This window comes from Arachis hypogaea, chromosome 5 (assembly GCF_003086295.3).
Source record: "Arachis hypogaea cultivar Tifrunner chromosome 5, arahy.Tifrunner.gnm2.J5K5, whole genome shotgun sequence".
In the NCBI taxonomy this organism is placed as follows: Eukaryota; Viridiplantae; Streptophyta; class Magnoliopsida; order Fabales; family Fabaceae; genus Arachis; species Arachis hypogaea.
Window position 1 is genome coordinate 89114865 of NC_092040.1, and position 27676 is coordinate 89142540.

General features: G+C 36.3%; 1 protein-coding gene across 1 annotated transcript; it reads right to left on the reverse strand.

Moving 5' to 3' along the window:
* Positions 1-2450: 2450 nt before the first annotated feature.
* Positions 2451-27569, reverse strand: LOC112803696 (alpha-galactosidase-like). The gene is made up of 6 exons (XM_025847176.1): positions 27477-27569; positions 26578-26639; positions 26434-26498; positions 26173-26252; positions 2612-2711; positions 2451-2506 (listed from the first exon to the last, which is right to left on the reverse strand). Exons 1-6 carry the CDS (start codon positions 27567-27569, stop codon positions 2451-2453), a joined length of 456 nt encoding a protein of 151 aa, XP_025702961.1.
* Between the last annotated feature and the right edge of the window lie 107 nt (positions 27570-27676).

Below are 27676 nucleotides of genomic sequence, written 5' to 3' on the forward strand. Positions count from 1 at the left end.
ATACTAGTCATTCTACAAACATTTCATGATAACTAAAAATCTTTAAGAGTAAAATTATAAAAAAAATAATTTATTTAAAATAAAAGTAATATGATTAAGTGTAATTTACTTAGATGGGATTAAAAAATAATTAAATACTATGTATAGTAAAAAAATGATATTATTGAAGGATAAAATTAAAATTTATTTCTATGTATCATTTTTGGCCCCAACATTTTTGTCCTATTTAAGTCCATAACATTTCAAAATCGTCTCAATTTTGTCCTGCCGTCAATTCTATTAACGGATCTCTAACAGTAGGACAACCTTGAGTCAATTTTGAAATGTTAGGGACAACTTTGGGACTTACTCCAAACGTTGGGGACAAAAACGATACTTTACTCTTTATTTTCATTTATATTATAAAATCCAAAGAATCATAAGAGTAGGGGCAATTTACATAAATAAATTGTTTGCTCCTCAAATTTACGCAATTGCATTGTTTCAAATATAGACGCAAATACATTGTTTCTTATATTTATAGAAATCGCTACTGCCAATAGCGATTTATCGAAACACATAATCCGCTATAGCCAGCAGCGGATTACATGTGAATGGGGAAACACAAAAATCGCTAGATGCTGTCGCGGTTTTTGTTTGTTGATGTTTGGCCATAAACCGCTAAGTGACAGTAGCAATTTATGTGTACTGGGACACGTGTGTAAACCGCTGGAGGCAGCAGCGGTTTACGTTGAGTATGAAAATAAATAGTAAAACTAATATTTATCTAAAAAAATAATTACAAAACAAATAATTAATGGTATATACTATTTAAATAATATCATAAATAAAAAAAATTTAATTTATCATTTCACAGTATAATTTAAAAAATATAAATATACATGTAATAAAATTTTTTATTTGTATTTATTATTAAAAGTGAGACCAAATTACAAATAAAAAAATACAATACTCAAAGTATTAAATTATATAAACCAAAATTAATTTTTTTTGTTTCTCATCTCTTTTAAAATTTATACACCAAGACCAAATAATATATATTTTTTGTAGAAGCCTTTTGTTAAAATTATATTTTATTTAAATATTTAAAAAAATTAAAATAAAATTAATTTTAAATTTTAAAATACAAATTTTTATATATATATTAAATCTATGTTGATAGAGAGGTATAATTATTCTGATAGATATTAGTAATTTTATTTTTTTTAATTTATAAAAATAATTCATAAGAATATAAAATTTTACCAATTAATATGTATTTAAAAAATCATCTTTAAATCTTAGCCATATAACTCAAAAGGTAATTGCATTTATATCTTCTAAGATTTTAAAAAATAAAAACTATTTATATTTTATAGTTGATTAATTGGATAAATAATAGTGATAGCATCATAATTTTGATGAAAAAAATAAAAAATATAAATATATCTGTAATAATTTTTATTTGTATTTATTATTAAAATGAGATTAAATAGCAAATTAAAGAGTGAGCACAGAGTACTAAAATATATAAACTAAGACTATTTTTTTTTTATCTTCATCCCTTCTAAAACTCATGAATGATAAAATAATTTATTTTAGTAAAAAATTCACTAAAGTACACATTTTTTCTTTAAAAATTACTTCATTTTTTATCTATATAAATCATATGATTGCAAAAAATATATACTCAAAATAAACTGTTACTGCCTCCAGCAGTTTAGGCACGTGTCTCGATACATATAAATCGCTACTGACAACGGTGGCTTATGGCCAAACATCAACAAACAGAAACTTCGACAGTCTCTAGCGGTTTGTGTTCCCTATTCGCATGTAATCCGTTGCTGGTTATAGCAGATTATGTGTTTCGGTAAACCGCTACTCCAGTAGCGATTTCTATAGATATATAAAACAATATATTTGCGTCTTCATATTAAAAACAATATAATTACGTAAATTTGAGAGACAAACAATTTATTTATGTAAATTGCCCTAATAATAGTGCATAAGAATAGTATATCTAATTATATTCATTTTTTATTATTATTTACACAATTAATATAAAATATAAATATTTTTGCTATATGATATTATGTAATTATATATAACTATTTTATACCGAGAGTGCATTAAAATAAATTATACTATTCCTCTATTATTAGATTGAATATGAAACTCGTTTTATATGATTTAATTTTACTTTCTATTAATATATAGTATAAAAGATATATATGTATTAACTTAGTATACAGAAATATTTTACAAATAAAATATTTTTGTTATCGACGTCATTACAAAAAAACTAATATAGCAAGCACATGAAAAAAAAAAGAAGAAATTGATAATGCTAGAAAAAAAATAGCTCAAATTTATTTTATTTAATATTTATTTATTATAGAATGTATTAAATAAAATAAAAAATAATAAATTTTAATAATTTTTAACTAATATTTTTTTATTATTAAATATTTTCAAAAGAAAATAACCTCCAAACCATTATTACTTTTCACCTTCTTTCCTGAATTCCTAGTTTATCTGCAATATATAAGAAAATAAATAGCTTAAAAGGCATTCATTCATTGTCTGCAATTGTTGTTGTTGTTGTTGATGATGATGATTTTTAGCTTTTTCTCTTGCCTTGGTTTATTTACAGCAATAGCTTCTGAATTGCTTAGTAGTTCCTTTGTGGTCTTATCAAGGGCTCGCGTATCACAGCCAATCAATAGAGGAGCCTATAAATTAAAAAAAAAAGCAAAATAGTTATAATAATGTTTTGTCGATTTTTAGCAAATTGATGATGGTTCGATATCTAATAATTTGGGAGTAAAATTTACTCCTCTTTACAGGTACCAGTTTTCTATAAGTGCATCAAAGCGTCTTCAATTAGACAAATATTAAAACGAAAAATAAATTAAAATTTGTAAAAGAATAAAAGAAGATTGAAACGACGAATTCGAAATGGAAATTGATTGAAATAAAAAAGATTGCGTTGAAATTTTAAGAAAGCGATAAAGGCGCCTTCGACCGAGTCAAAGGGCTTTTGGCATGAAAATTAAAAAATACTAAAATATAAATTGGATTCAAAAAATAAACATTGCTTGAAACATAAACTTGCTTGAAAGATAAAGTTTGCAGAAAGTTAAATTGAAAAGATAAAGACATGGAAGAAACTCTACAGATAATTAACTCGAAGCAGACTCAGAAAGTCTTTGGGGATGTGAGTGTGCGTGAGTAATTTCTGAAGCAAAGTTCAACCTTTATTCCCTAAAACTTTCTAATATTTATAACCCATTTTTGTAACCGATTATTAATTACATAGTGCTGTTTTGTATGCGTATTCCCAGGTAACCGTTCCCGCTCTTTTGCCCATAAATGTTACCCATAAATTCCTCACATGATGAAAAGCCTTCAACTTCTCCACTTACATAATCGTTCGATCTACTATTCGAGCAACTATTCGATTTCTCATTCGAATACCTGTTCGACTAGGCCCGTCTGATTTAATAAGGCATCCAGAATCGAGTTTGTGTCGAATAACTCCTAATTAATACTTGCACGTGCTTCTTTTCGACATCTGCTCCCATTTCGAATTAGCTCTTCTTAATCGAAAATCTTTTTCGTCTAACAAATTGCCCCTTTGGATTAATGTGTTTGTCTTCGAAATCATTATTAGAAGATGAAACACTTAATCCAAATTTAAATTTCAATCTCTTGAATGAATAATGATTACCATTTAACTTCCCATTAATACTGACCCGTTTGGCACGTCTCCCACGATTCACACTTTCTCTCTCCCCCACTTCGCCTTCTTTGCAAAGTTACCTCTTTTTTTTTGAGTTCCTCCTGCAGTAACGGCTACAATAACATTCCCTTTAAATTCAACACTTCGTCTTTGTTCGATTTTTCTCGAACCCTTGCTTCCTAAACTTTTCTTGCATCAATATTTCCTGCACAACCCTTATCCTTTAAACTCCCTTCTTCTTTGCTCTGCAATGGCCGCTTCTTCATCTCATGCTGCTACCCAAGACAGGGGTAAAGGTCCCATGGTGGCACCACTAGCTCCACCAGCCCTTCATGTGCTGAATCAAGTCAATGATAAAGTCATTGATGACCCACAACTTCAAATCAATGATACCAGAATCCTAATCCCTTTCACGGTAGGCGGAGATACTCAGTGTTTCCTTGGGCCTATCGAACCCCTGGAAAGGGAAACTACCTTTCTTTCCTAGTGCTCAGGGGGAAGATTTGTTGATCAATCAAGCCCTCGATATCTCTTTCTTCATTAATCAGAAACCTTTCAAGAATAATTCAAAGATCAACCCTCGTGGGACCGACTTCACAGCCTGGCATCAGCGCCTTGCTCCCACAAAAAGCGCTGCTTGGGGGGTTTTGGGGATTTAGGACCTTCTAAGACTTTTCCATTTCTCACCTTCAACTCTCCCTTGGATGATTGGGGCCGTAACTTGTTTCTGGAATAGGACTACCAACAATTTTCTCCTTCCTTATGGAATGATTGGTATGTCTTTTTTGGACGTAGCTGCAATTACAGGGCTACCGATAAGTCCTGCAGACTTCACTTCTGACATGCAACCCAAACACCAATACACTATTGCCTCCACTTCTTCCTATAGCGACTTTATTGCTCATCACATGGGCGCAGAGGGCACTGCTGTTACATATGATAAGCACATAGCCTTTATGTTCTATTGGCTAAATACAATTGTCTTCTGTTCTCGAAGTGTCCAGATGTTGAAGTTTTTCCTTCCTCTGGCCGCTCTGTTGCATGAAGGAAATAACCTTAATTTGGCCAAGCTTCTTCTAAGGCATGTTTTTGAAGAGCTTGGTCAATTTGTAAATTGTCTCCGAAATAATTATTTGATTAGCACAGGTGGCCCTCCTTGACTTCTCCAACTATGGCTTAATGCCATTTTTGAAAAATACATGACAAAGCCTGGGAGTGGTGCTACCGACAAACAGCACGTCGAAGGTTTTCGATTGGCTGATTTTTAGCCAAATTTTCTAGAAACACAATCGGATGAAGACCGATTCTGAGCTGTTTTCTCTCTTTTTCATTCCTGTAAAGATTTTTACAATGAATACCTCAATTTCACTCCCTTTATGCGTCGAAATTGTGGACCTGCATGGCTCGAGCGTTTACTCTTTCCAAATGACACTGAGGAAAGTGAACTTGCTACTTGGAGTTGGGCGAATTTACAGGTTGTTCAAGTAATTCCTACAAGACTGTCCCAACACAAAAAGGAAAAACTCAAAGTGACCCTGTACACCCCTCATGTCATAGCCAGGCAACTATGCTTCTCACAAGCCATCCTAACTCCACTTCCTCGAAACAATAAGCCATTTTGCCACACCACTCTAACTTCTCAAAGTGAACTTGATTTCTGCCTTTTGAAAAATCAACAACAAAGAGAGCATTTCAATTTCCTCGTTTATGATTGCAGTTCATATATCACCAAATCTTGTTTTGAATGGTGGATTGCTTACTATTCCAGGTACAACCGTACCTTAGAGGAAATCCAGTGTTCTACTATTTGAACGACTCCTGCTGCTAAAGGTTCTCTCAAAAAATCTCAAAAAAGAAAAGCCGACCCTACAGCCTCCTCACGACAACCGCAACGGAAGAGTCGAAGGACTCCTACAAGGACTTCCAAAAGGGTAACTTTTCTACCTATACTCATGCACCTTAAATTGAAATATTTCGAAAATAACCTTTACTTAACATCTTTTGATCTCGATCTTTTCATCAGTTACAATTGCAACCTTCGAGTGAGAGCTCTGATGAAAGTGGGGAATCTATTCGTTACATCCTTACTGCTTCCTCACAATTAGAGGATACAGCTAATTCGGATTCAGGTCTTCAATTAATTTGAAGGCCAAGACTCATTCTAGTAACATCATGTCATTTCTACATACATTTCAATTAAGTTAGGATAAATCTTGATTTATGACTGTGTACCTTGTGCATTAGCCCACTACTGCTGCTCAATCAATTACCTCACCCCCTGCACTTAATCTACCGTTTCAACAACAATAATATGACCAGGGATGAACCACATCTGATGATTCAATCCAAGCCATAGAGTTTGTTCATCCAATACAAATTGCTTTTCCACCTCCCATTGGGACACAAGTGGTTGATCTAACAATAGAGCAATCCCAACACTCACCAACACGAACTCTGAGCACTGGACATACTTCTTCAGTCATCCAGGTTGCACCTTCATCCGAATATCAAGTGGCCTCTGATTTTGACTCTCCATCTCGAGTTGTTGAGACCACTGGCCCTGACTCGGATTCTGCATCAAGAGTTCTGGAGACTCTTTCTTCTCCTCAAAGAACCTCTAGTCCTCTTCAACAAGCTGAATTTCAAACTCCTCCTGGTCAAGGATCTGGAAGTTTGGGTGTTTCTTCTAAACCTACAAGTGCCACTTTGGCTAACCTGGTCTCCATCCTAAATCAAGCTATCCAAGAAGACGAAGTGCCTATTCCTGCTCCTATACTTTCTGGTCCTTCATTCGAGCTGAATGTTGATGCTCAAGAACAACTTCGATCACTTCTTAAACTCTTGGACCGTCCACTTGCTGCATGGATCAATGATGCAATTCTTAACCAGCTTTTATCCAATCTTCTGAATTCTGCCTTTGAATTTTCGGCTCCAACTCCACTTTTGCCATATTCCACCAATTCAAACAAATTGCCAACAACAGCGTAGCTACCCAGAACAAACTCCAAGAAATCGAAATGAGGAAGCTAAGATCAGAACTGAGGTAGAAGGCTATACTGCAGCTCTGCAACCAATCAAAGCTTCTCGTAAAGAATTTGATTTGAGAATTTCTCAGGCTATTTCTGTTCAGGCTCGTTATGATAGAGAAGAGATAAAAATTGAAACAGAATTGGCCCAAATTAATGAAAAACTTGCAAAAATTTACACGAGAAGAGCTGATATAGCCACACCTCTGGCCACTGCCCAGCAAGAATAACAGCAACTCATTCAAGAGATCGTTTCTATTGAGACCAAACAAGAAGAATGTGGGAAGCAACTTGACAAGGTCCAATACAAAAAATTTAGGCACACTGAGGCACTTTCAACTCTAGATCATGAAAGGGTAAAGCTACGCTTAGACTTGGCAAAACTCCTGGCACCTCATACTTCTTCTTAGATTTCAGTATTTATGATAATTTCACTTTCTTTCGGACTTATGCACCTTGACTTTTAATTTAGCAAATAATAATATTACTTTAAGTATTTTCCATTAATTAAGTCAATTATATTTTCTGATTCGATATCTTTTATCCGTATGCATTTCCTGTATACAATCCTATCACTTGGAAAGGACCTTCCCAAGTATGGGACCATTTGCCAAGAAATCTCGATTTCTTTTCCATTGGCAAAATAACTTTTAAAACTAACTCACCTATACTGAAACACTTTTCTCTTATTCGACGATAATAACTTCGAGCTACACTTTCTTTTTGTCGAATCATATTCTCAAGTGCCAATATCCGCTCTGAGTCTAATTCATTCAACTCATCAAACATTGCATTCCAGTAATCATCGACTGGCAAATCATTTTTTTGACACCCTTAAAGTATTTAAATTAATTTCTAGTGGCAACACAACATCATGGCCATAAACCAACTTATAAGGTGAAGTACCTATTGAACCCCTTGGCGAATTTCGATAAGCCCATAATACTTGGCTTAAAGTTTCATGCCACGTTTGAGGTCTATTCCCGATCTATTTTTTTATTAAACTTATCAGGATTTTATTCGCTGCTTCCACTTGCCCATTAGCCTGTGCATAATAGGGAGTTGAAGTAACCATATTGATATTCCTTGAGGCTGCAAAATTTTTAATTCGTTGACCAGTAAACATAGTCCCTTGATCAGTGCTTAATGTTTGAGGAATTCCAAATTGATGAATTATATGTTCCTCAATGAAATCTATTATTTCATTTTGACCAACTTCTATCAGAGGAACTGCTTCAACCCACTTAGTGAAGTAATCGATTGCTACCAAGATGAATTTATGTTGTTTCAATGAAGGGGGGTGAATCAACCCAATCAAATCTAAAGCCCAACCTCTAAATGGCCATGGCTTTATTATCGAATGCAACACAGATGCTGGAATCTGCTGTATCGAACCATGTTTTTGACATTCCTGACATGCCTTTGCATAATCGATACAATCTTTTATCATGGATGGACAATACACGTGGTTGCGATATAACACTCATTTCATCTTCTTTCCAGCTTGGTGGGCCCCACATATTCCTTTATGAACTTTACCCAAAGCAATATTTTTATCATCTTGGCCTAAACATCTCGACAAACTTCCATCGATTCCTTTTTTATACAACTCTTCAGCCATTATGACAAAATTCATCGCCTGCAATTTTATTTTTCTTTCAACTGGGGTGCTGGGATTCTTCAAATACTCAGCAACAGGCTTTCTCCAATCATTATCTTCCCGTTCATCTATACACAAATCCTTTCTTTCATTTGCAAGCACTAAACTTTGATGGACACTAGCCAACTTTTTAAGAGTTTCTGGACCGATTCCATATCTCGAAGCAATTTGGACTAACTCATTAGCAATTTCATTTTGAATCCTCAGGATGTGAACCAGAGAAACTTTTCGAAAGGAGGTTAATAACTCCCAAGCCGTTGTTAAATATTTTTGCAACTTCTCATTATTGCATCTAAACTCCTTCGATAACTGCTTTAAAACTAACTGAGAATCCCCTAGTATTTGGAATTCCAAAGCCCCTATACTAATTAATATTTCAAGACCCAAAATTAAAGCTTCATGCTCTGCCACATTATTCGAGCAAGGTTATTTTAACTCAAATAAGAATTCTGATGGAATCCCCTCTGGTGAGATAATAAGAATTCCAACCCCTGCACCATCTTTATGCTTTGATCCATCAAAATATAACTTCCAATAATCGACTTCAATATCGATTACATTTTCTCCCTGGTCATTTAGATGATTCGAATTGTCAACGAGAAAATCTGCAATGACTTGACCTTTTATAGCTTTGGCTGGGACATACTGTAAATCAAATTCTATCACAGCCAACATCCATTTTCCTAAACGCCCCCGTAACATCAGAAAACTCAACATATATTTGATGAGATCAGTTTGTGCTATAACCTTCACCGCTTTAGCCACCATGTAACATTTCAATTTTATATAGGCATAGTATAGAGATAAACACAATTTTCTATCGGGGAATACCTTGTTTCAATATCAGTTAAAACTCGACTTAGATAATAAACAGCCCGTTCATGCCCATCCTCGTCATCTTGAGCTAACATACACCCAATTGTATTTGTAGATGCTGCGATGTATAATTTTAAGGGCTCATGTGGGCGAACATTCGCCATAATCGGAGCTTTAGATAAATAAGCCTTTATCGAATTGAACGCCGATTGATGCTCATTTGTCCATTCGAACTGTGAGTCATTCTTTAGTTTCACTAAAGATGCAAACACTCAAGTTCGGTCAGAAAGATTCAAAATGAACCTTCTGAGGTAATTCACCTTTCCTAGGAAGGATTGCACTTCTTTTTTCGATTTGGGCGCAGACAATGCTAATATTGCTTCGGCTTTGTTTTTATCAATTGCAATTCCTTTTTTATGAACAATAAAACTTAGGAAATTCCAAGCCGATACACCAAAGGCACATTTCAAAGGATTCATTTTTAACCCTTTCTTCCTCATAGTAACAAATGCCTTCCTTAAGTGATCAATATGATGATTCATCGAAATCGATTTGACCATCACATCATTGATATACACTTCCATAAATTTGCCAATATATTCATGAAATATGGCATTCATCGCCCGCTGGTAAGTTGCACCAGCATTTTTTCAAACCGAAAGGCATAACCACCCATCCATAAGTGCCTAATGCCCTAGGACAACGAAAAGCAGTTTTAGACACATCATCTTTTGCAATGAAGATTTGGTTATATCCTGAATAACCATCCATAAAACTTAAAATTTCGTTTCCTGCTGCATAATCAATCAACATATCTGCAATTGGCATAAAATATTCATCCTTTGGAGTAACATTATTCAAATCTCTGAAATCGATGCAAACCCTTAGTTTTCCATTTTTCTTCAAAACAGGCACAATATTCGAAATCCAATCGACATAACGTGCGGTTTGAATATACTCTACTTTAATCAAACGTTCTATTTCTTCTTTAATCTTTTGATTGATTTCTGGAGCAAAATGACGGGGGGTTTACTTCATAGGTCGAGCATTTAGTTTCAATGCTAATCGATGCTCTACAAGAGAACGATCGAGACCAGGCATCTCATGATAATCCCAAGCAAAATAATCTTTAAATTCATGTAAAAGATGGAAAAGTTCAGTTCGAAAAGGATCAACAAGACCTTTACAAATATAAGTGACTCGAACATCATCAAGAGACCCTAAATTAATTTCTTCTAAGGGATCTTGAGATTCGAATCCTCTAAAATGATCCTCATCTTTTACTGAATACTTTTCGAAACCCAAAGGTTCTAAATCATAGATGCAATCAAAAGATAAATCCATATATTCATTATAAACAGAATAGATTTGATCTTTTGCTGAATTATCCATAGCATTATTTTCAATATAATGAAGTTTTGCTATCAAATCAGTAGTTTGACTCGAAACAACACTTGTATTACATAAAGAAGAAGAACTAACACCATGACTAAACTCGATCGAAGGTACCAAGTTGTTACAACTAGAAAAAGAACTTATATTCCTACATGATTCTACTTTATCAGAAGAACCACCTTTATTTCCTATAGAAAGAGATTATTTAAATAATTATTTAAAGTTACTAGGTAATCTGAAATATCCTCAACCTGGTCCAGAGAGAAATCCATCAACAAACTCTAAGAGAGACAATCCCAGCCAGTTGGGCTCACATCCAACTATGGGTAGTGCAACTTTACCGTCAAACCTTCCGAAGATAGATAACAGCCTTCGAATTGTAAGAGTTCAGTGTCTTGTCAACATTCAAAGGCTTCAGCTTAGGATTATACATCCTAAAATCAACATGCAGTTGTTCGACATAAAGATTCGAATTTGCCTTAATAACTTCAGGCTTGCCATCCTCCGTCCAAAGAAGTACACTTTGATGCACAGTAGAAGGTACAGCTCCCACCATGGATCCAATCACGCACTAATAAGGATAAGCCAACCTTCACTCCCAAAGTGACAAGACCTTTTGCTGGCGTTGAAGAACCACTGAAGTCTGTCACAGCATTGTTAGTGGGGACCAGATAATCAGGATATTTCCCCACCTTCATCAGCATTCTTTCAGGTAGGAGACTTATTGCTGCTCCCCTATCAATTAGAACTTTATTTACTTTGATCCCACTCAAAGTAGTAGTGATATGGAGTGGGCGAAAATGGGATTTCTGCCTTTCAGTAGGCCTTAGAAAATAACACGGTTCATCCTCATATTGAATGAAGGAAAAAGCTTCTTCGGCTTCCATATCATAGTCATCCTTTGGGTCGCCTTCATATTACCCCAGATAATCAGTTGGAATAATCGAAATTGTTCCAACCATATCATCATCCTCTTTTTTTGAAGTACTATTTATCGATATCAACTTCCTTGCCTTTCTCGACCCCGAAGGAATGAGCTATTGCTTTGCCTTTCTCCATCTTTGCAGGAGATGGAATTCCCTTCGGGTACGTCTCTCCATCAAAAGGAAAGATAATTAGAGAATAAGCGAAAGGCGTTGCCCCCTTGCTTACATCTGCTTGAGGCTTTTTATTTTGATTGATAATTCTTCTGCCCTACCTCTTGGGTATCCTCTGACTCTAAGGACATAAGGACACATCATGGTCCTTAATCTTTTGCTGTACTAAAAAGTCTAGCAGGCCATCTCCGGCTCGAAGATACACAGATCAAACTTGTGACTCAAAATCATCAAGAGCCACATCAAAGTTGTAAGATATACCAACCATATTTACTCCAAAATATAGTTCAACGAATCTAGCATGAGCATCGAAAGGATCAACATCGACCTTCATTTTTTTCTTACCATCATCAAACTTTAGACGTCCTTCCATTATAACTTCCTGAATTAAGTCCCTGAAACAAACACAACTGTTAGTCGAATGTCTGGTTGCTTGGTAAAATTTACAATAAGGTTTCCTTTTTAAATCTTTCACCGCAAGTAAGGTTCTACCCTCAGGTAGAATTAACTGTTTATCTTTAAGCAACACGTCAAAAATCTGATCAGATTTTGAAATATCAAAACTATATTTCTTTCCACTTTTCAGTTTTGAATCATTCGACTTTTCATTATTAGGAAGCTTTTTAAGTAAGGAACAAACATATGGAGGACCCTTTTTAAGTTCGGCCATATCATCTGCCTCGAAATCGAGTTCCTCTTCTGAAGACTCCATAGTCACATAAGCGAATTTCTCTTTTCGGGTAAAAGGTTTACTCTTTGGTTTCTGCTCATTCCTATGTTTAACGTTTTCTTTTTTCATGAGTTTGACCTGACGAACCTTTTCAGCTGAATGGGCTAAGTCAGGAATATGCACATTAAGCAACTTTTGACGCATATAAAATCCTAACCCCATAACTGCTATTTTCACAACTTCACTCTCAAGTAATGACACATAGCACCTACTTCTAGCATTTTTGAAATGTATTATGTAATCGTCAATGGTTTCACCATCTTCACGTTTCAAAGCAACTAGATCAGTAACTACCACATTCAATTCCCCTCGATAAAATTGAGCATGAAAAGTAATTTCCAACTGATTCCATGTCGTTATTGAATTTGGTCTGAGATTGGAAAACCAAGTAAATGCATTCTTCGTTAACGAAGAAGGAAAAAACTTCATTTTCAGATTCTCATCATTGGCTAGGTTTCCGATTTCGACCAAATATCGAGCAACATGTTCAGTAGTTGACTCTCCAATTTTCCCAGCAAATTTTGTGATTATCTTTGGATTTTTCACCCCCTCTTGGCACTTCAGCCATTTGAACAACTTGAGGAGAAGCAGACACAAAATGAGGTCGATTCATAAAACCGACATTTAAAACAACTCGATTGAGCACTTCTTCCACGATTCTGGTGACTTGATAACGTTCACCACCATGATTAGCACATAATCTGGCTAGAAATTCATCAGCATCTTGGCCACAGGGAACTACATGAGGATTTTCTCTATTTAAAACATTGTTTTTATTTTGAAACATATTTTTGAAACCTTCATTATTTTCCCTAGCATTATGCCTTTCACCTTCCTCATAATCTATGATTCGAGCAATACGTTCGACTTGTCTAGCAAGACGTTCGAATTTCGATTCGTGATTAGCCATCATAGGATTTAGAATTGTGGTTGTAACACCCTGACTACCAAAACTCACGCTTCCGGCTGGGTGAATCTGATAGATCGGACATTACGATGACACTTATACTATTTAATACTAAAATATGAGCCTGTTTAAAACTTTTTACCGCAATATCGCTCCCAAGATACTTCATTCGATAACGTACATCCATAGATACCATACAAATTACAAAAACTCATAAAGAGTACATATATATAATATATATATATATATATATATATAATATTACAAGCATTATCCAATACAATTCCTATCCCCTTACAGAATATATCAAGATAAAGGTGAAGGTACAATAAATAATAATCTAAAGCAATACAAAGCATCTCAACAACAATTAAATAAACTCTTCATGACATCTGCGTCCATATCCTGAAAGGGGAAAAATGTAAGGGGGTGAGAACATCATCCTCGAAAAGGTTCTCAGTAGAGGGTTTTTGAGAATTACTGTAATAGGATACGTGAAGATAAACGGCATCAGTAATTAATAACGACTTATGCTTCTTTAAAAAACAATGGTTTTCAATAAAAAGAAATCTGAAATCCTTTTCTGAAAGAGAAAACTCTTCATTTAAAACAATATTCAAAAGCCTTTCAAAAGGTTTATCTATGCTGAACCAAATTAGCCTTTCATACTTTTCCAAATCAGAAACACAAAACCGAAACCAACCATCGGTCCATCTCAATTCAACCACGGCCCTAGGCCCAAACAATCCAACCAACAACCAATCACCACAATCCAACGAAGTCCCAGTTGCAAACACAGATAGGAAGTTCAAGTACAAACAAACAATTACAGCAAGTAGAACAATTAGCAATTAATCACAAAGGCAAACCAACCACAATATGCAGACCCAAACAATGTCACATAGATGCATATGATGCATGCCTATCCTTAGTGGCTGATGATATCATCTATCGGTTATAGAGCCAACCCGACAAGTCCTGGTAGCTAACCATTGGACTATCCCTCTATCGTGTCTCCCCAACTCGAGTTATACTCAATATAAACTTGATCATAATCATGATCCATATCCATCATCCTCACTGGTGAATATTTATGGGGGTGAGCTCATCCGAGGCTTTCACAGTGCCCTGCCACCCTAACGACAAAGGGTCAAAAGAGCTTCGAGTCTCAACCTGGAGCACGTGGTGGCTAGCCACTGCTTTCTCCCAGGAAAACTCTTATCTCCGATAGTGGAAGTGCAACATTCACATTTATCAATGATTCAGCATATACATGCATTCATTCTCATCCATGGATCAACATCCATCTTAGCCATCCGGCTGACGGTTCAGTCCAGAACCAGCCAATATTCATATCATACACAGCCATTCCGGCTCCCGGTTCAATCCAGAACCAACCAATATTCATAATCATACAAAGCCACTCCGGCCCATAACAAAACAGCACTTCCACCATTCAACATCATCAAATTCATAAAATCGGCATTTAAGCCATAAATCACTTTTTCTCAGTTCATTTCAATTTGAAATCAAGTTTCAACTTTTTTCAGCCTTGGCTTTAAAGATCTCATTTCTCAAATCATCTCAGGCTAATAAGCCACTTTTACTCAAGGTAAATTCCCCTTTTAAAAACAATGCCACTCTCGGCATCCTCTTTCCAAAACTTCCATAACCATGGAAAGTTAAAGATTCATTTTGAAACATTCAAAATCATCCATCCAACAATGGGATTTTATAACAAAGTTCCTCGGCAGAGTCCCAAGTCTTTAGGGGAGAATAACATAACTCATTTCGCCAAATTCATTTAAAATCATTAAAAGCTTGGCTTTCCGATTTGAGTAATAAAATAGGATCTAAGCCAAACCGAGTCACATAATCATTTACTTTCTTTCAAAGCCATTTCCTTTACTTAGGCAAAACCAATTTCAACCACCATGATAAATTCTAAAGCATTTCAACTGTTCAAAATTGTTTTAGTCTTGCAAGAATTCAGAATTCAAAGAGTACTTAAAACCTTTCCCAAAACATTTCAAAATGAAACTTGTCAATAGACATTCAGGTTCTTTCAAAGTCATTGAAACTCCTCTAATTGAAACCCTCAAGTCAATTTCAAAGGCATTGCACTTGTCACATTTAAAACAGCTTTAAAACATAAGTTTCATCTAAATAGCTTTCTCCTGAAAGAGGTACAATGCCTTTCTTAAGAAGCAAGACTAAATCACAATTTCCTCTTTAGTAATTCATTTCAAAAGCATGAATCATTCTTTTCTTGATAATTCAAATAAAATAGTAGAAGTCTTTAACTCATCATTTTTCCCAAACAACATTTCAATAAAGACTCAGATTTTATAGAAATTTCTGCAGCATCTCCCATAAAACTTGGACTTTGCCACCCGGTTCGGGTCCCAACTAAACCGTTTCACAATCCTTTTCAATAGTCCAAATTTCAAAATCAGTCCAAGGCAAGTCAAAATCCAACAGTCATCTCAATTCCATATTTCAAGAAAATCGTTTCAAAATCAAATCATTATTAGCCGAATAAACTCATTTCTAAAGCTTTAAAGAAACGGTTCAGCAACAATTATTTATCAAACCAGATCATTTAAAGCAAGCCAGGATGAATTCAAGAGTGTATTCAATTTTTCACCTTCTTAAGAAAATCCATTCAACTCAAATCAATTTCCAACGGATTAAACTCAATCTCAAAGCTTTAAAAGAATCAACTTCATAAGCATTTCGTTTCACAAAGCCATACAACAATCCAATCAAACAAATATTCATAACCATTCGAGACAATCAATAATACATAAGGCTGCTACAATCACCAAATACACATTGTCACACATCAGTATCCATATGTAATAATTCCATACATAAAATATAGTTTTCGAAAAGCACCCCTACCTCAAAACACAAATTCCATAATCCAAATGCCTCATAAGTTCTTTTCGCCTCAACTCGAAATCAAAGACAGCTTCAAAGCACAGCCCCACACATTTTCGCAGTAGCACAAACAGCTCTAAATTACAACAAGCAACCTCAGTTACTAAACTCTACGGACATTAATCCATAAGGGCTTCAATACACGTAGGGACACTAATGTAGAGCTTTCGAAACATAATTTCTTACCGGAATAACAACACAAAGCAGCTATGATTTCGAACCGGTCCCAGGAACAGCTCCAGCGGCGGCCAGAAGCTCTGGTGGATCAACTATAAAAATTGTGCAACATTAAAACCTTCTCGAAAACCAAAAAGGCAGGAGCCTCAATCAAAACCCTTACCGACAGAGTTCTTCCGGCGACGGCAACAGGGTTCTCAAATGGCAGAAGCTCAGCCTGGAGCTCCGGCGGTGATCCCGTAAGTCACAAAACCATCCCCGGTGGTCAGACTCACAGAGACGCAGCTTCCTTCTCTGGCAGCGACACCTGCGGCGGTGGCTGGTGCAGCAGCTCGACAGCAAACCCCAATGGCTCCTCTACCTCGTGGTTCTGCCTCCCTTCCTCCAAACCTCCAAGAGAAGCACCAGCCCCAAACAAAGCTTGACAGTGGTAGTGGAGTGGCTGACCTCAATACCAGCGATACTGGCGGCGAGCAGACCGGCGACTGGGTGGCGCGACTGTTTCCCTCATCGCGGTCCTCCCCCTTGCCTCAGATCTGCTCTACGACAGCGCAGGGACGGCGTGCACGTCTGGGCTGGGTGCTGCTTCAGTGGCGATGGCGAGGCAGAACGGTGACCCAGGCTTCATAGACGGCAGCGACTCCATGGGGGACGACGAGCAAGGACGGCGGCTCCGCGTGGTGGTCGCTCTCCCTGCTCAACGACGTCAGTGGCGAGACAGTCTGAAGGAAGGCAGAAGACGGTGAAGCTGACCTCTGTAAGGCACGACGGTGACTGCGACAGCTGGGCGGTGGTCACAGCGCAGCCCTTCCTTCTCTGCCCGATCTCCCTTCTCAAGCTCCATCTCCCTCTCTGCCTCAATTTCTTTCTTTCATGGAAATGGGAAGCTGTGTGTGTTGCGTTCTGTTGGGAAAGGGGAAAGATCTGCTGCTACTACTGGGTGTATTGGTTTGAGGAAAAAGGGGGGAGCATTTGTGTTGCTGCCGCCGGGTTGAGGGAGAAGGTAACTGGGTCATGGGTTAGGGTTTCAGGGTTAGGGTTAGGGGTATTTTAGTAATTTCAAATAAAATTGGGAAAAATATAGTAATTGAAACCCAAGTACATCCAACACTAATTGTATATAAAAAATACTATTTGCTCATCAATTTTACAAATTATTTTCAATAAAACATACAAATCCAATAATTATAAAATTGCATAATAATCATAACTTATCTCAAATTCAATAAATCAAAACTTGCCTTAATTATCTTTAATAAAATAATTTCTAAAATTAAGGCTATGCATAACTATATGATTTGAGACTTGATCATAAAAGACTTTTCAAAGGTTCTGGGTCTTACATTCTACCCACCTTATAAAAATTTTCGTCCTCGAAAATTGATACAAAACGAAAGAAGTCCCATAGCAGTTCACCCTTGAACACATTTAAGGAAGAAGCAAAAATATCTTAAAATATAAACATATATACGATTTTCAAATACTTTGATTGTCATATGCATAAGGATGCAAAAGTAGAAGTGTGAGTGCAAAGCAAACGCTACAAGGTAGGCTCAATGCAAAAGGTGACATGGGTCAAACTTGTGATAGTAAGGTAAGGCATTGAAGGTTATAAAACAGGATGAGGTTACAACGACGAGCTCAACATCCGCACACTAATCTCATCTCAACCTCAAAGCTTCAATTTTCCAACTCTATCAAGCACTTTACAATTCCCATATTCGATCATAAGCCTGACAACCGCAAACTTGTTCACAAGGAACAAAACACCCACAACTCGTAACGTTGCACACCTACCGTTTCAACTTCTGTATGAACATATCACGTCTTAAGGAACTAACGCATCGCAATACTATGTCTACAAGTCACACGTGATATCAAAACAATTCTTGAGTCTACTCAGAAGGATACAAGATTTAGAAAGGAGCAACAATTGTCAAAGATAATACTCATAGATTTGAGAGAATGTATCCAATCCCAGACAAGCAAGGATGATCAAGTAAATGAAGTTTGCAATAAATAAGTCAATTGACAACTTCAAAGATAACCCTTGTATCACAGAAATTCAATAGGACCGATAAGTAGAAGGTCAGCACATTAGTTTGAAACAATTTCAAGCTGAGTCAAAGAAGTATGAGGTCTACAGAAAAGAATATCTCAGACCCAAGACAAAGTTCACAGAACTCAAGAGCACGATTAGAAATACTCCCGAATACATTGTTCATAAAAGAATCGAAAACTTGCAAAAATCACTTCGTAGTCTGAAAGAGAAGTTAAACAACAAACATCCTTCAAGAGAGTAACAAAGTATAAACGGCCTCTGCTCTAATTCAATTTCATGTTGAAGTAGATCATGTATAGCATTAAAAACAAAATGCACACAAATTTGGCTAAGAGCCCAAAATATTTCCTCAAATATGTTAGAAAGATAATTAGGTGCACAACTTAACCAAAAGCAATCATAAAACTCGGAAGAGAACTCAAATGCTTGTTCAAAAATTCCCAAATTCCATATTCAAACAAGCGTGTATAAAAGATTTAGCAAGGACGAAAGAGAAAGTTAAACTCTTTTTAGAAAAGAAATTCTGAGGTAAAAATTTGCTTGCAATCTGGTAAGAAAATAAGTGGTGCGTTACAAACGAACAGGTTTCCATTAAGCAAGGAAACTTCTCAAAACCTCATTTAAAATAGCGCATGTCAACTTTAAAACAATTTCGTCAAAAATTGAACAATGGTTTCAATTATAACCAAGCAACTGAAAAATAAGTTCGATTTAGAACTTCTTCAAAGAGAAATCAATATGCTTTATAAAATTCAAAACAAGACTCCAAAAGTATACTTGAAATCACCATCTCACAACGATATTCAAGAAGATTATGATGTACTTGAAAAGGAGTCAAGCCATACAAGAAAAGATCTTAAATCAAGGTAGTTAAAACAAGATCCACTAGGCATGTGACATCAAACAAGCTTTCAATTGATCCAAAAGAACGCAAAAGTCATAGGAAAAGATAACCCAATCATTAGTGATTTCCCAAGGATAAATCTTTGACTAAAAACTCTTGTAAGGACAATGAGAGGATAAACGATGCACTATTTTGAAATGAACCAAACTGTCTCGTATAAGAATGAGATTCACCAGAGAAGAAAAACCAAGATCAATGTAAATGTTCATGAAATGTAAAAGATTAGTTAAAAACAAAGTCAAGTATGACATTTATAGAGTTGGAAGGTTTAATAGAGAATTTAGTCCATTCAAAGGAAGAAAGCTATGAGTCCAACACTTTCAAAAGAACAACAATGGCATAAACCATATAGCATGCTAAATCAAACTCAATTCAAAATAAGTTGAGTAAAGCTTATCAAACGAAGCTCAACGGGGATAAAAGTGAAAAGTCCTTTCTTTCCAAAATGTTGAAAAATATCCAAATACATAATCACGAGATGTGCATTGGAACTATAGTAAAATTACTAGAAAGTCAAATTGTAATTTAAGGTAAATGCAGTTCCATAAACCAGTAAAAGTACAAGCGAGGTATTAAAATTAAATAGTTGTTAAACTGTATAAGAAATCTTCAAAGTTCATATATAGATAAGTATGTATCTAATCAACAGCAATTTTTATAAAATCTCAAAATTGGCTGTGATCACCATTAAATAAGAGAAAAAACTGAATTGATAATTCCTCTAAGAATGGACTCGGAATCCAGAGTTAAAACGCACAGCGCGTTAGGTCAAGTTCAAAGCCATATCAAAGAATACATGAGTTAAGAAGAACTCAGACAGAGGAAGATAGATGCAATAAGGATTTTAAACAAGCATATGCACCTAAGATCAAACAAGAATGCATATGAATAGAGAAATAGAGTGGAAACATCAAATTACTTTTCAAGAGGAGTAGCAAACAAGAACTTCAAGTTAGGATATGAAAGAACAGATCGACTCGAATAGAATTCAAGACACACAACTGAATAGCCTCGAGAAATAGTTTCTAGCATTCCCAAAACCTGCGATTCGCTTTACTCAAAACTCGCATATCATCTATGATAACCCATTAGTGCTTTCATATACATAATTCACTAGTATTAAGCCGGCCAAACTTAATACCAAGAATTATGCAACGCAAGACTAATAGCGTTAATCAATAGACCGCCATGTGCATAAAGCTCTAATTCTCGTCATTCGACAAGACTTAATACATGACAAACGCTCAGAGTATGCAATTGAAGCATAGTCGGTCCATTCCTCAGGCTCTACAGGAAGGAATGCTCTGATACCATAATGTAACACCCTGACTACCAAAGCTCACGCTTCCGGCTGCGTGACTCTGATAGATCGGACATTACGACGACACTTATACTATTTAATACTAAAATATGAGTCTGTTTAAAACTTTTTACGGCAATATCGCTCCCAAGATACTTCATTCGATAACGTACATCCATAGATACCATACAACTTATAAAAACTCATAAAGAGTACATCCATATATATACATACATATATATATATATATATATATATATAATATTACAAGCATTATCCAATACAATTCCTATCCCCCTTACAGAATATATCAAGATAAAGGCGAGGGTGCAATAAATAATAATCTAAAGCAATACAAAGCATCTCAACAACAATTAAATAAACTCTTCGTGACATCTGCGTCCATATCCTGAAAGGGGAAAAATGTAAGGGGGTGAGAACATCATCCTCGAAAGGGTTCTCAGTAGAGGGTTTTTGAGAATTACTGTAATAGGATACGTGAAGATAAACGGCATCAGTGATTAATAACCGACTTATGCTTCTTTTAAAAAACAATGGTTTTCAATAAAAAGAAATCTGAAATCCTTTTCTGAAAGAGAAAACTCTTCATTTAAAACAATATTCAAAAGCCTTTCAAAAGGTTTATCTATGCTGAACCAAATTAGCCTTTCATACTTTTCCAAATCAGAAACACAAAACCGAAACCAACCATCGGTCCATCTCAATTCAACCACGGCCCTAGGCCCAAACAATCCAACCAACAACCAATCACCACATAGTGGCTGATGATATCATCTGTTGGTTATAGAGCCAACCCGACAAGTCCTGGTAGCTAACCATTGGACTATCCCTCTGTCGTGTCTCCCCAACTCGAGTTATACTCAATATAAACTTGATCATAATCATGATCCATATCCATCACCCTCACTAGTGAATATTTATGGGGGTGAGCTCATCCGGGGCTTTCACAGTGCCCCGCCACCCTGACGACATAGGGTCAAAAGAGCTTCGAGTCTCAACCTGAAGCACGTGGTGGCTAGCCAATGCTTTCTCCCAGGGAAACTCTTATCTCCGATAGTGGAAGTGCAACATTCACATTTATCAATGATTCAGCATATACATGCATTCATTCTCATTGGATCAACATCCATCTTAGCCATCCGGCTCACGGTTCAGTCCAGAACCAGCCAATATTCATATCATACACAACCATTCCGACTCACGGTTCAATCTAGAACCAACCAATATTCATAATCATACAAAGCCACTCCGGCCCATAACAAAACAGCACTTTCACCATTCAACATCATCAAATTCATAAAATCGGCATTTAAGCCATAAATCACTTTTTCTCAGTTCATTTCAATTTGAAATCAAGTTTCAACTCTTTTCAGCCTTGGCTTTAAAGATCTCATTTTCAAATCATCTCAGGCTCATAAGCCACTTTTACTCAAGGTAAATTCCCCTTTTAAAATCAATGCCACTCTCGGCATACTCTTTCCAAAACTTCCATAACCATGGAAAGTTAAAGATTCATTTTGAAACATTCAAAATCATCCATCCAACAATGGGATTTTATAACAAAGTTCCTCGGCAGAGTCCCAAGTCTTTAGGGGAGAATAATATAACTCATTTTGTCAAATTCATTTAAAATCATTAAAACCTTGTCTTTCCGATTTAGAAAGCGCTTTCTCCTGAAAGAGATACAATGCCTTTCTTAAGAAGAAAGACTAAATCACAATTTTCTCTTTTCAAAAGCATGAATCATCCTTTTCTTGATAATTCAAATAAAATAGTAGAAGTCTTTAACTCATCATTTTTCCCAAACAACATTTCAATAAAGACTCGAATTTTATAGAAATTTCGGCAGCATCTCCCCTGAAACTTGGACTTTGCCATCCGGTTCGGGTCCCAACTAAACCGTTTCACAATCCTTTTCAACGGTCCAAATTTCAAAATCAGTCCAAGGCAAGTCAAAATCCAACAGTCATCTCAATTCCATATTTCAAGAAAACCGTTTCAAAATCAAATCATCATCAGTCGAATAAACTCATTTCTAAAGCTTTAAAGAAACGGTTCAGCAACAATTATTTATCAAACCAGATCATTTAAAGCAAGCCAGGCTGAATTCAAGAGTGTATTCTATTTTTTACCTTCTTAAGAAAATTCATTCAACTCAAATCAATTTCCAACGGATTAAACTCAATCTCAAAGCTTTAAAAGAATCAACTTCATAAGCATTTCGTTTCACAAAGCCATACGACAATCCAATCAAACAAATATTCATAATCATTCGAGACAATCAATAATACATAAGACTGCTACAACCACTAAATACACATTATCTCACATCAGTATCTATATGTAATAATTTCATACATAAAATATAGTTTTCGGAAAGCGCCCCTACCTCAAAAATGCAAATTTCATAATCCAAACGCCTCATAAGTTCTTTTCGCCTCAACTCCAAATCAAAGGCAGCTTCAAAGCACAGCCCCACACATTTTCGCAGCAGCACAAATAGCTCTATATTACAACAAGCAACCTCAGTTACTAAACTCTAAGGACATTAATATCGTAAGGGCTTCAATACACATAGGGACACTACCATAGGGCTTTCGAAACATAATTTCTTACCGGAATAACAACACGAAGCAGCTACGATTTCGAACCAGCCCCGACAACAGCTCCAGCAGCGGCCAGAAGCTCCGGTGGATCAACTATAAAAACTGCGCAACATTAAAACCTTCTCGAAAACCAAAAAGACAGAAACCTCAATCAAAACCCTTACCGACAGAGTTCTTCCGGCGACGGCAACAGGGTTCTCAAATGGCAGAAGCTCAGCTCGGAGCTCCGACGGTGATCCCAGAAGTCACAAAACCATCCCCGACGGTCAGACTCACAGAGACGCAGCTTCCTTCTCCGGCAACGACACCTGCGGCGGTGGTTGGTGCAACACCCCCAATGGCTCCTCTACCTCGTGGTTCTGCCTCCCTTCCTCCAAACCTCCAAGAGAAGCACCATCCGCAAACAAAGCTCGACGGTGGTAGTGGAGTGGCTGACCTCAATACCGGCGATGCTGGCAGCGAGCAGATCGGCGACTGGGTGGTGCGACTCTTTCCCCCATCGCGGTCCTCCCCTCGCCTCAGATCTACTCTGCGACAGCGCATGGACGGCGGCGCGGCTGGGTTGGGTGCTGCTTCTGTGGCGATGGCGAGGCAGAACGGCGACCCAGGCTTCACAGACGGGGGTGACTCCATGGGGGACGACGAGCAAGGATGGTGGCTCCGCGTGGTGGTCGCTCTCCCTGCTCAACGACGTCAGTGGCGAGACGGTCTGAAGAAAGGCAGAAGACGGCGAAGCTGACCTCCGCAAGGCGCGACGGCGACTGCGACAGCTGGGCGGTGGTCACAGCGCAGCCTTTCCCTCTCTGCCCAATCTCGCTTCTCAAGCTCCCTCTCCCTCTCTGCCTCAATTTCTTTCTTTCATGGAAATAGGAAGCTGTGTGTGTTACGTTCTGTTGGGAAAGGGGGAAGATCTGCTGCTACTGCTGGGTGTATTGGTTTGAGGAAAAAAGGGGGGAGCATTTGTGTTGCTACTGCCGGGTTGGGGGAGAAGGTAATCGGGTCACGGGTTAGGGTTTCAGGGTTAGGGTTAGGGGTATTTTAGTAATTTCAAATGAAATTGGGGAAAATATAGTAATTGAAACACAATTAAATCCAACACTAATTGTATATAGAAAATACTATTTGCTCATTAATTTTACAAATTATTTTCAATAAAATATACAAATCCAATAATTATAAAATTGTATAATAATCATAACTTATCTCAAATTCAATAAATCAAAACTTGCCTTAATTGTCTTTAATAAAATAATTTCTAAAATTAAGGCTATGCATAACTATATGATTTGAGACTTGATTATAAAAGATTTTTCAAAGGTTCTGGGTCTTACAGTGGTCATTCGCTGAGTCAACAAATTGACTAAGTCATGATGTTTTTCCTCTACATGCTGCCAATACACTGCCATAGAATTAGCAGCATTCGAAGTAGAGCCTACATTATAATCACGAGAATATTCGAAATGTTGTGGGTTTTGAGAATTATTCCCTCCATTTACACTCCTAAATCGAACAGGAGGAACAAAACTACCCATCAGTGGAGTATAACCGGGAAGAAGGCCATAAGGGGGCCAACCGGTAGTTATTGAAGGTGGTGGCAAATTACCACGTGGACAAATGTTACGTCCAACATTTCCAGTTTGTACAGTGTTAACCGCTATGCTTTCACTTCCAATCGCACCTTCCGAACGTTAAATCATGTTTGCTTGTTGCGCAATTACTGGTATGCTATCATTGGTGAATGAACCACCATTCACATTTGACAACTCATCAGCCATGTGAATGATATTTCCGCTTCTCAATCACATACACCAAATAATACAAAATTTTTTTGACACACTTCAATTTAAAACTGTCCCACTGGGCATGCCAATTTGTTTTGTTGATTTTTAGCAAATCGATGGTGGTTCGATATCTAATAATCTGGGAGTGAAACCTAATCCTCTTTGCAGGTACCAGGCTTTTATAAGTGCATCAAAGCATCTTCGATTAGACAAATGTTGAAACGAAAAATAAATTAAAATTTGTAAAAGAAAAAAAGAAGTTTGAAACGACGAATTCGAAATGGAAATTGGTTGAAATCGAAAAGATTGCGTTGAAATTTAAAGAAAGCGGTAAAGGCGCCTTCGACTAGGTCAAAGGGCTTTTGGCATGAAAATTAAAAGATACTGAAATATAAATTGGATTCAAAAAATAAACTTTGCTTGAAACATAAAATTGCTTGTAAAATAAACTTGCTTGAAAGATAAAGTTTGAAGAAAGTTAAATTGAAAAGATAAAGACATGGAAGGAACCCTACAAATAATTAACTCGAAGCAGACTCAGAAAGTCTCTGGGGATGTGAGTGTGCGTGAATAATTTCTGAAGCAAAGTTTCAACATTTATTCTCTAAAACTTTCTAATATTTATAACCCATTTTTATAACCGATTATTAATTACATAATGCTGTCTTGTATGCACGCTCCCAGGTAACCGTTTCCGCTCTTTTCCCCAAAAACGTTACCCATAAATTCCTCACATGATGAAAGGTCTTCAACTTCTCTACTTACGTAACCGTTCGATCTACTATTTGAGCAACTATTCGATTTCTCATTCGAATACCTGTTCGACTAGGCCGGTCCGATTTAATAAGACATCCAGAATCGAATCTGTGTCGAATAACTCCTAATTAATGTTGCACGTGCTTCTTTTCAACATCTGCTTCCATTTCAAATTAGCTCATCTTAATCGAAAATCTTTTTCGAGTAACAAATATATATAACATACATTTTGTCCATAAAATTTTGTGACATATATAGAAATGAAAATACCTTAGCTAATGCCCATATGCTAAAATGAACACGGTATTCTTCTGTCATGCCTCCATTTCCAATTTCAAGCATGTCAGGATCTGTTCACAAAAATTGATAATATAGTTACTTTAATTAGAACTTTTTTAAAGTTCTAATTTTTCTTCATTAAATACAAAATTCATGCGTTATAAACGTTGAACATATTTTACTCTTCAAGAAAATCACTTTATTTTAAGACCCTTGACAAGTGTTCTCCGATAAGTGAAGATAGATAATTACCATTCCATCCTCCAGGTCCAGCATAAGAAGCCCATTTGTCATGTTGATCTGTAAGAGATGTCATGCTGCACAATGTTGAAAATAAAATTCCAACAAGGGAATTAAATTTCTCATAAACCACATTATTATTGATAGTCGCCTAGCCTGTCCCAATTATCTTTGATGTCTCTAGTTGTTTGGTGTGGTATTTCAAAACCATAACTAAACTGACAAGTATATTGGATTTTGAGTGTTTTGAGTGCAATTAGCATTAAACAGTAATTTAGAGATTAAGAAAGCAAATAATGACTTGGATGTGAAAAATGTGTGAAAAACAGTTAAGGTTTTGGAGATGTTTATTTTTTCGGATTAACAATTCTTACCAACTACTTTAATCATGCACGATTCAATTCATGACAAATCCTAATTGATTAAACACTAATTTCTTAGTGTTTTACTCTTCTCTGACCTAATCAACCGACAATTCTTTGTTCACTTAATTTAGATTAAATGTTTAAGTCCAATTCTAGTTTATTAGCCACACAAACCTTAATTACCCAAAGATAAGATAATTATATATCACGTATCACGTTAAATCCAGATAACTAGAGAACTGCGAGAATTTACTTTTAAGCTGTTATTCAAGTGAGTTAGCTTTTCCAAGATTCAACAAGATTTCAAGTAAAAAAAAAAGAGTTATCTTCTAATATATTCTGATTCCTAAGATGAAGAATGAAAGTAATTCTTGAATATAGAACAGTGCATTGATTAAAAGTAGAATAACAATAGTATTAATTCATAGAATAAACAGAGCTCCTAACCATAATAGAAGAAGTTTAGTTACTCATGGAGAAAGTAAATCCTTGCAGAGAAAAGTGTGTAATTCTGAAAAATGCGGAAGGGGAGAAGAAGAAATCCCAGGCCAAGATCTCTTCTCCTTTTATATCTAATCCTAATAAATATAACATACTATTTCTAAAATCTAGAAATATCTTTTCTTAATTCAAAACTAATTTTAAAAACTAAATTAAATCAAAAGATTCTGTGAAGATCACGCTGGAAACCTTCTTTTTCAGCATATTGGCATTTGGCACCATGTAAGCAGCAATTATGCACACATTCCCAGGATCCTGGTGCCAAACTTCAGGTTCTGGCATTTGGCGCTAGCATGGCAGTAAGCTTTTCATGTTGTACGAGGTCTCTAGCGCTAAACGTGATGTTTCTGGCATTTGCCGCCACCATGGCAGAGAAAAAGTATAGACTA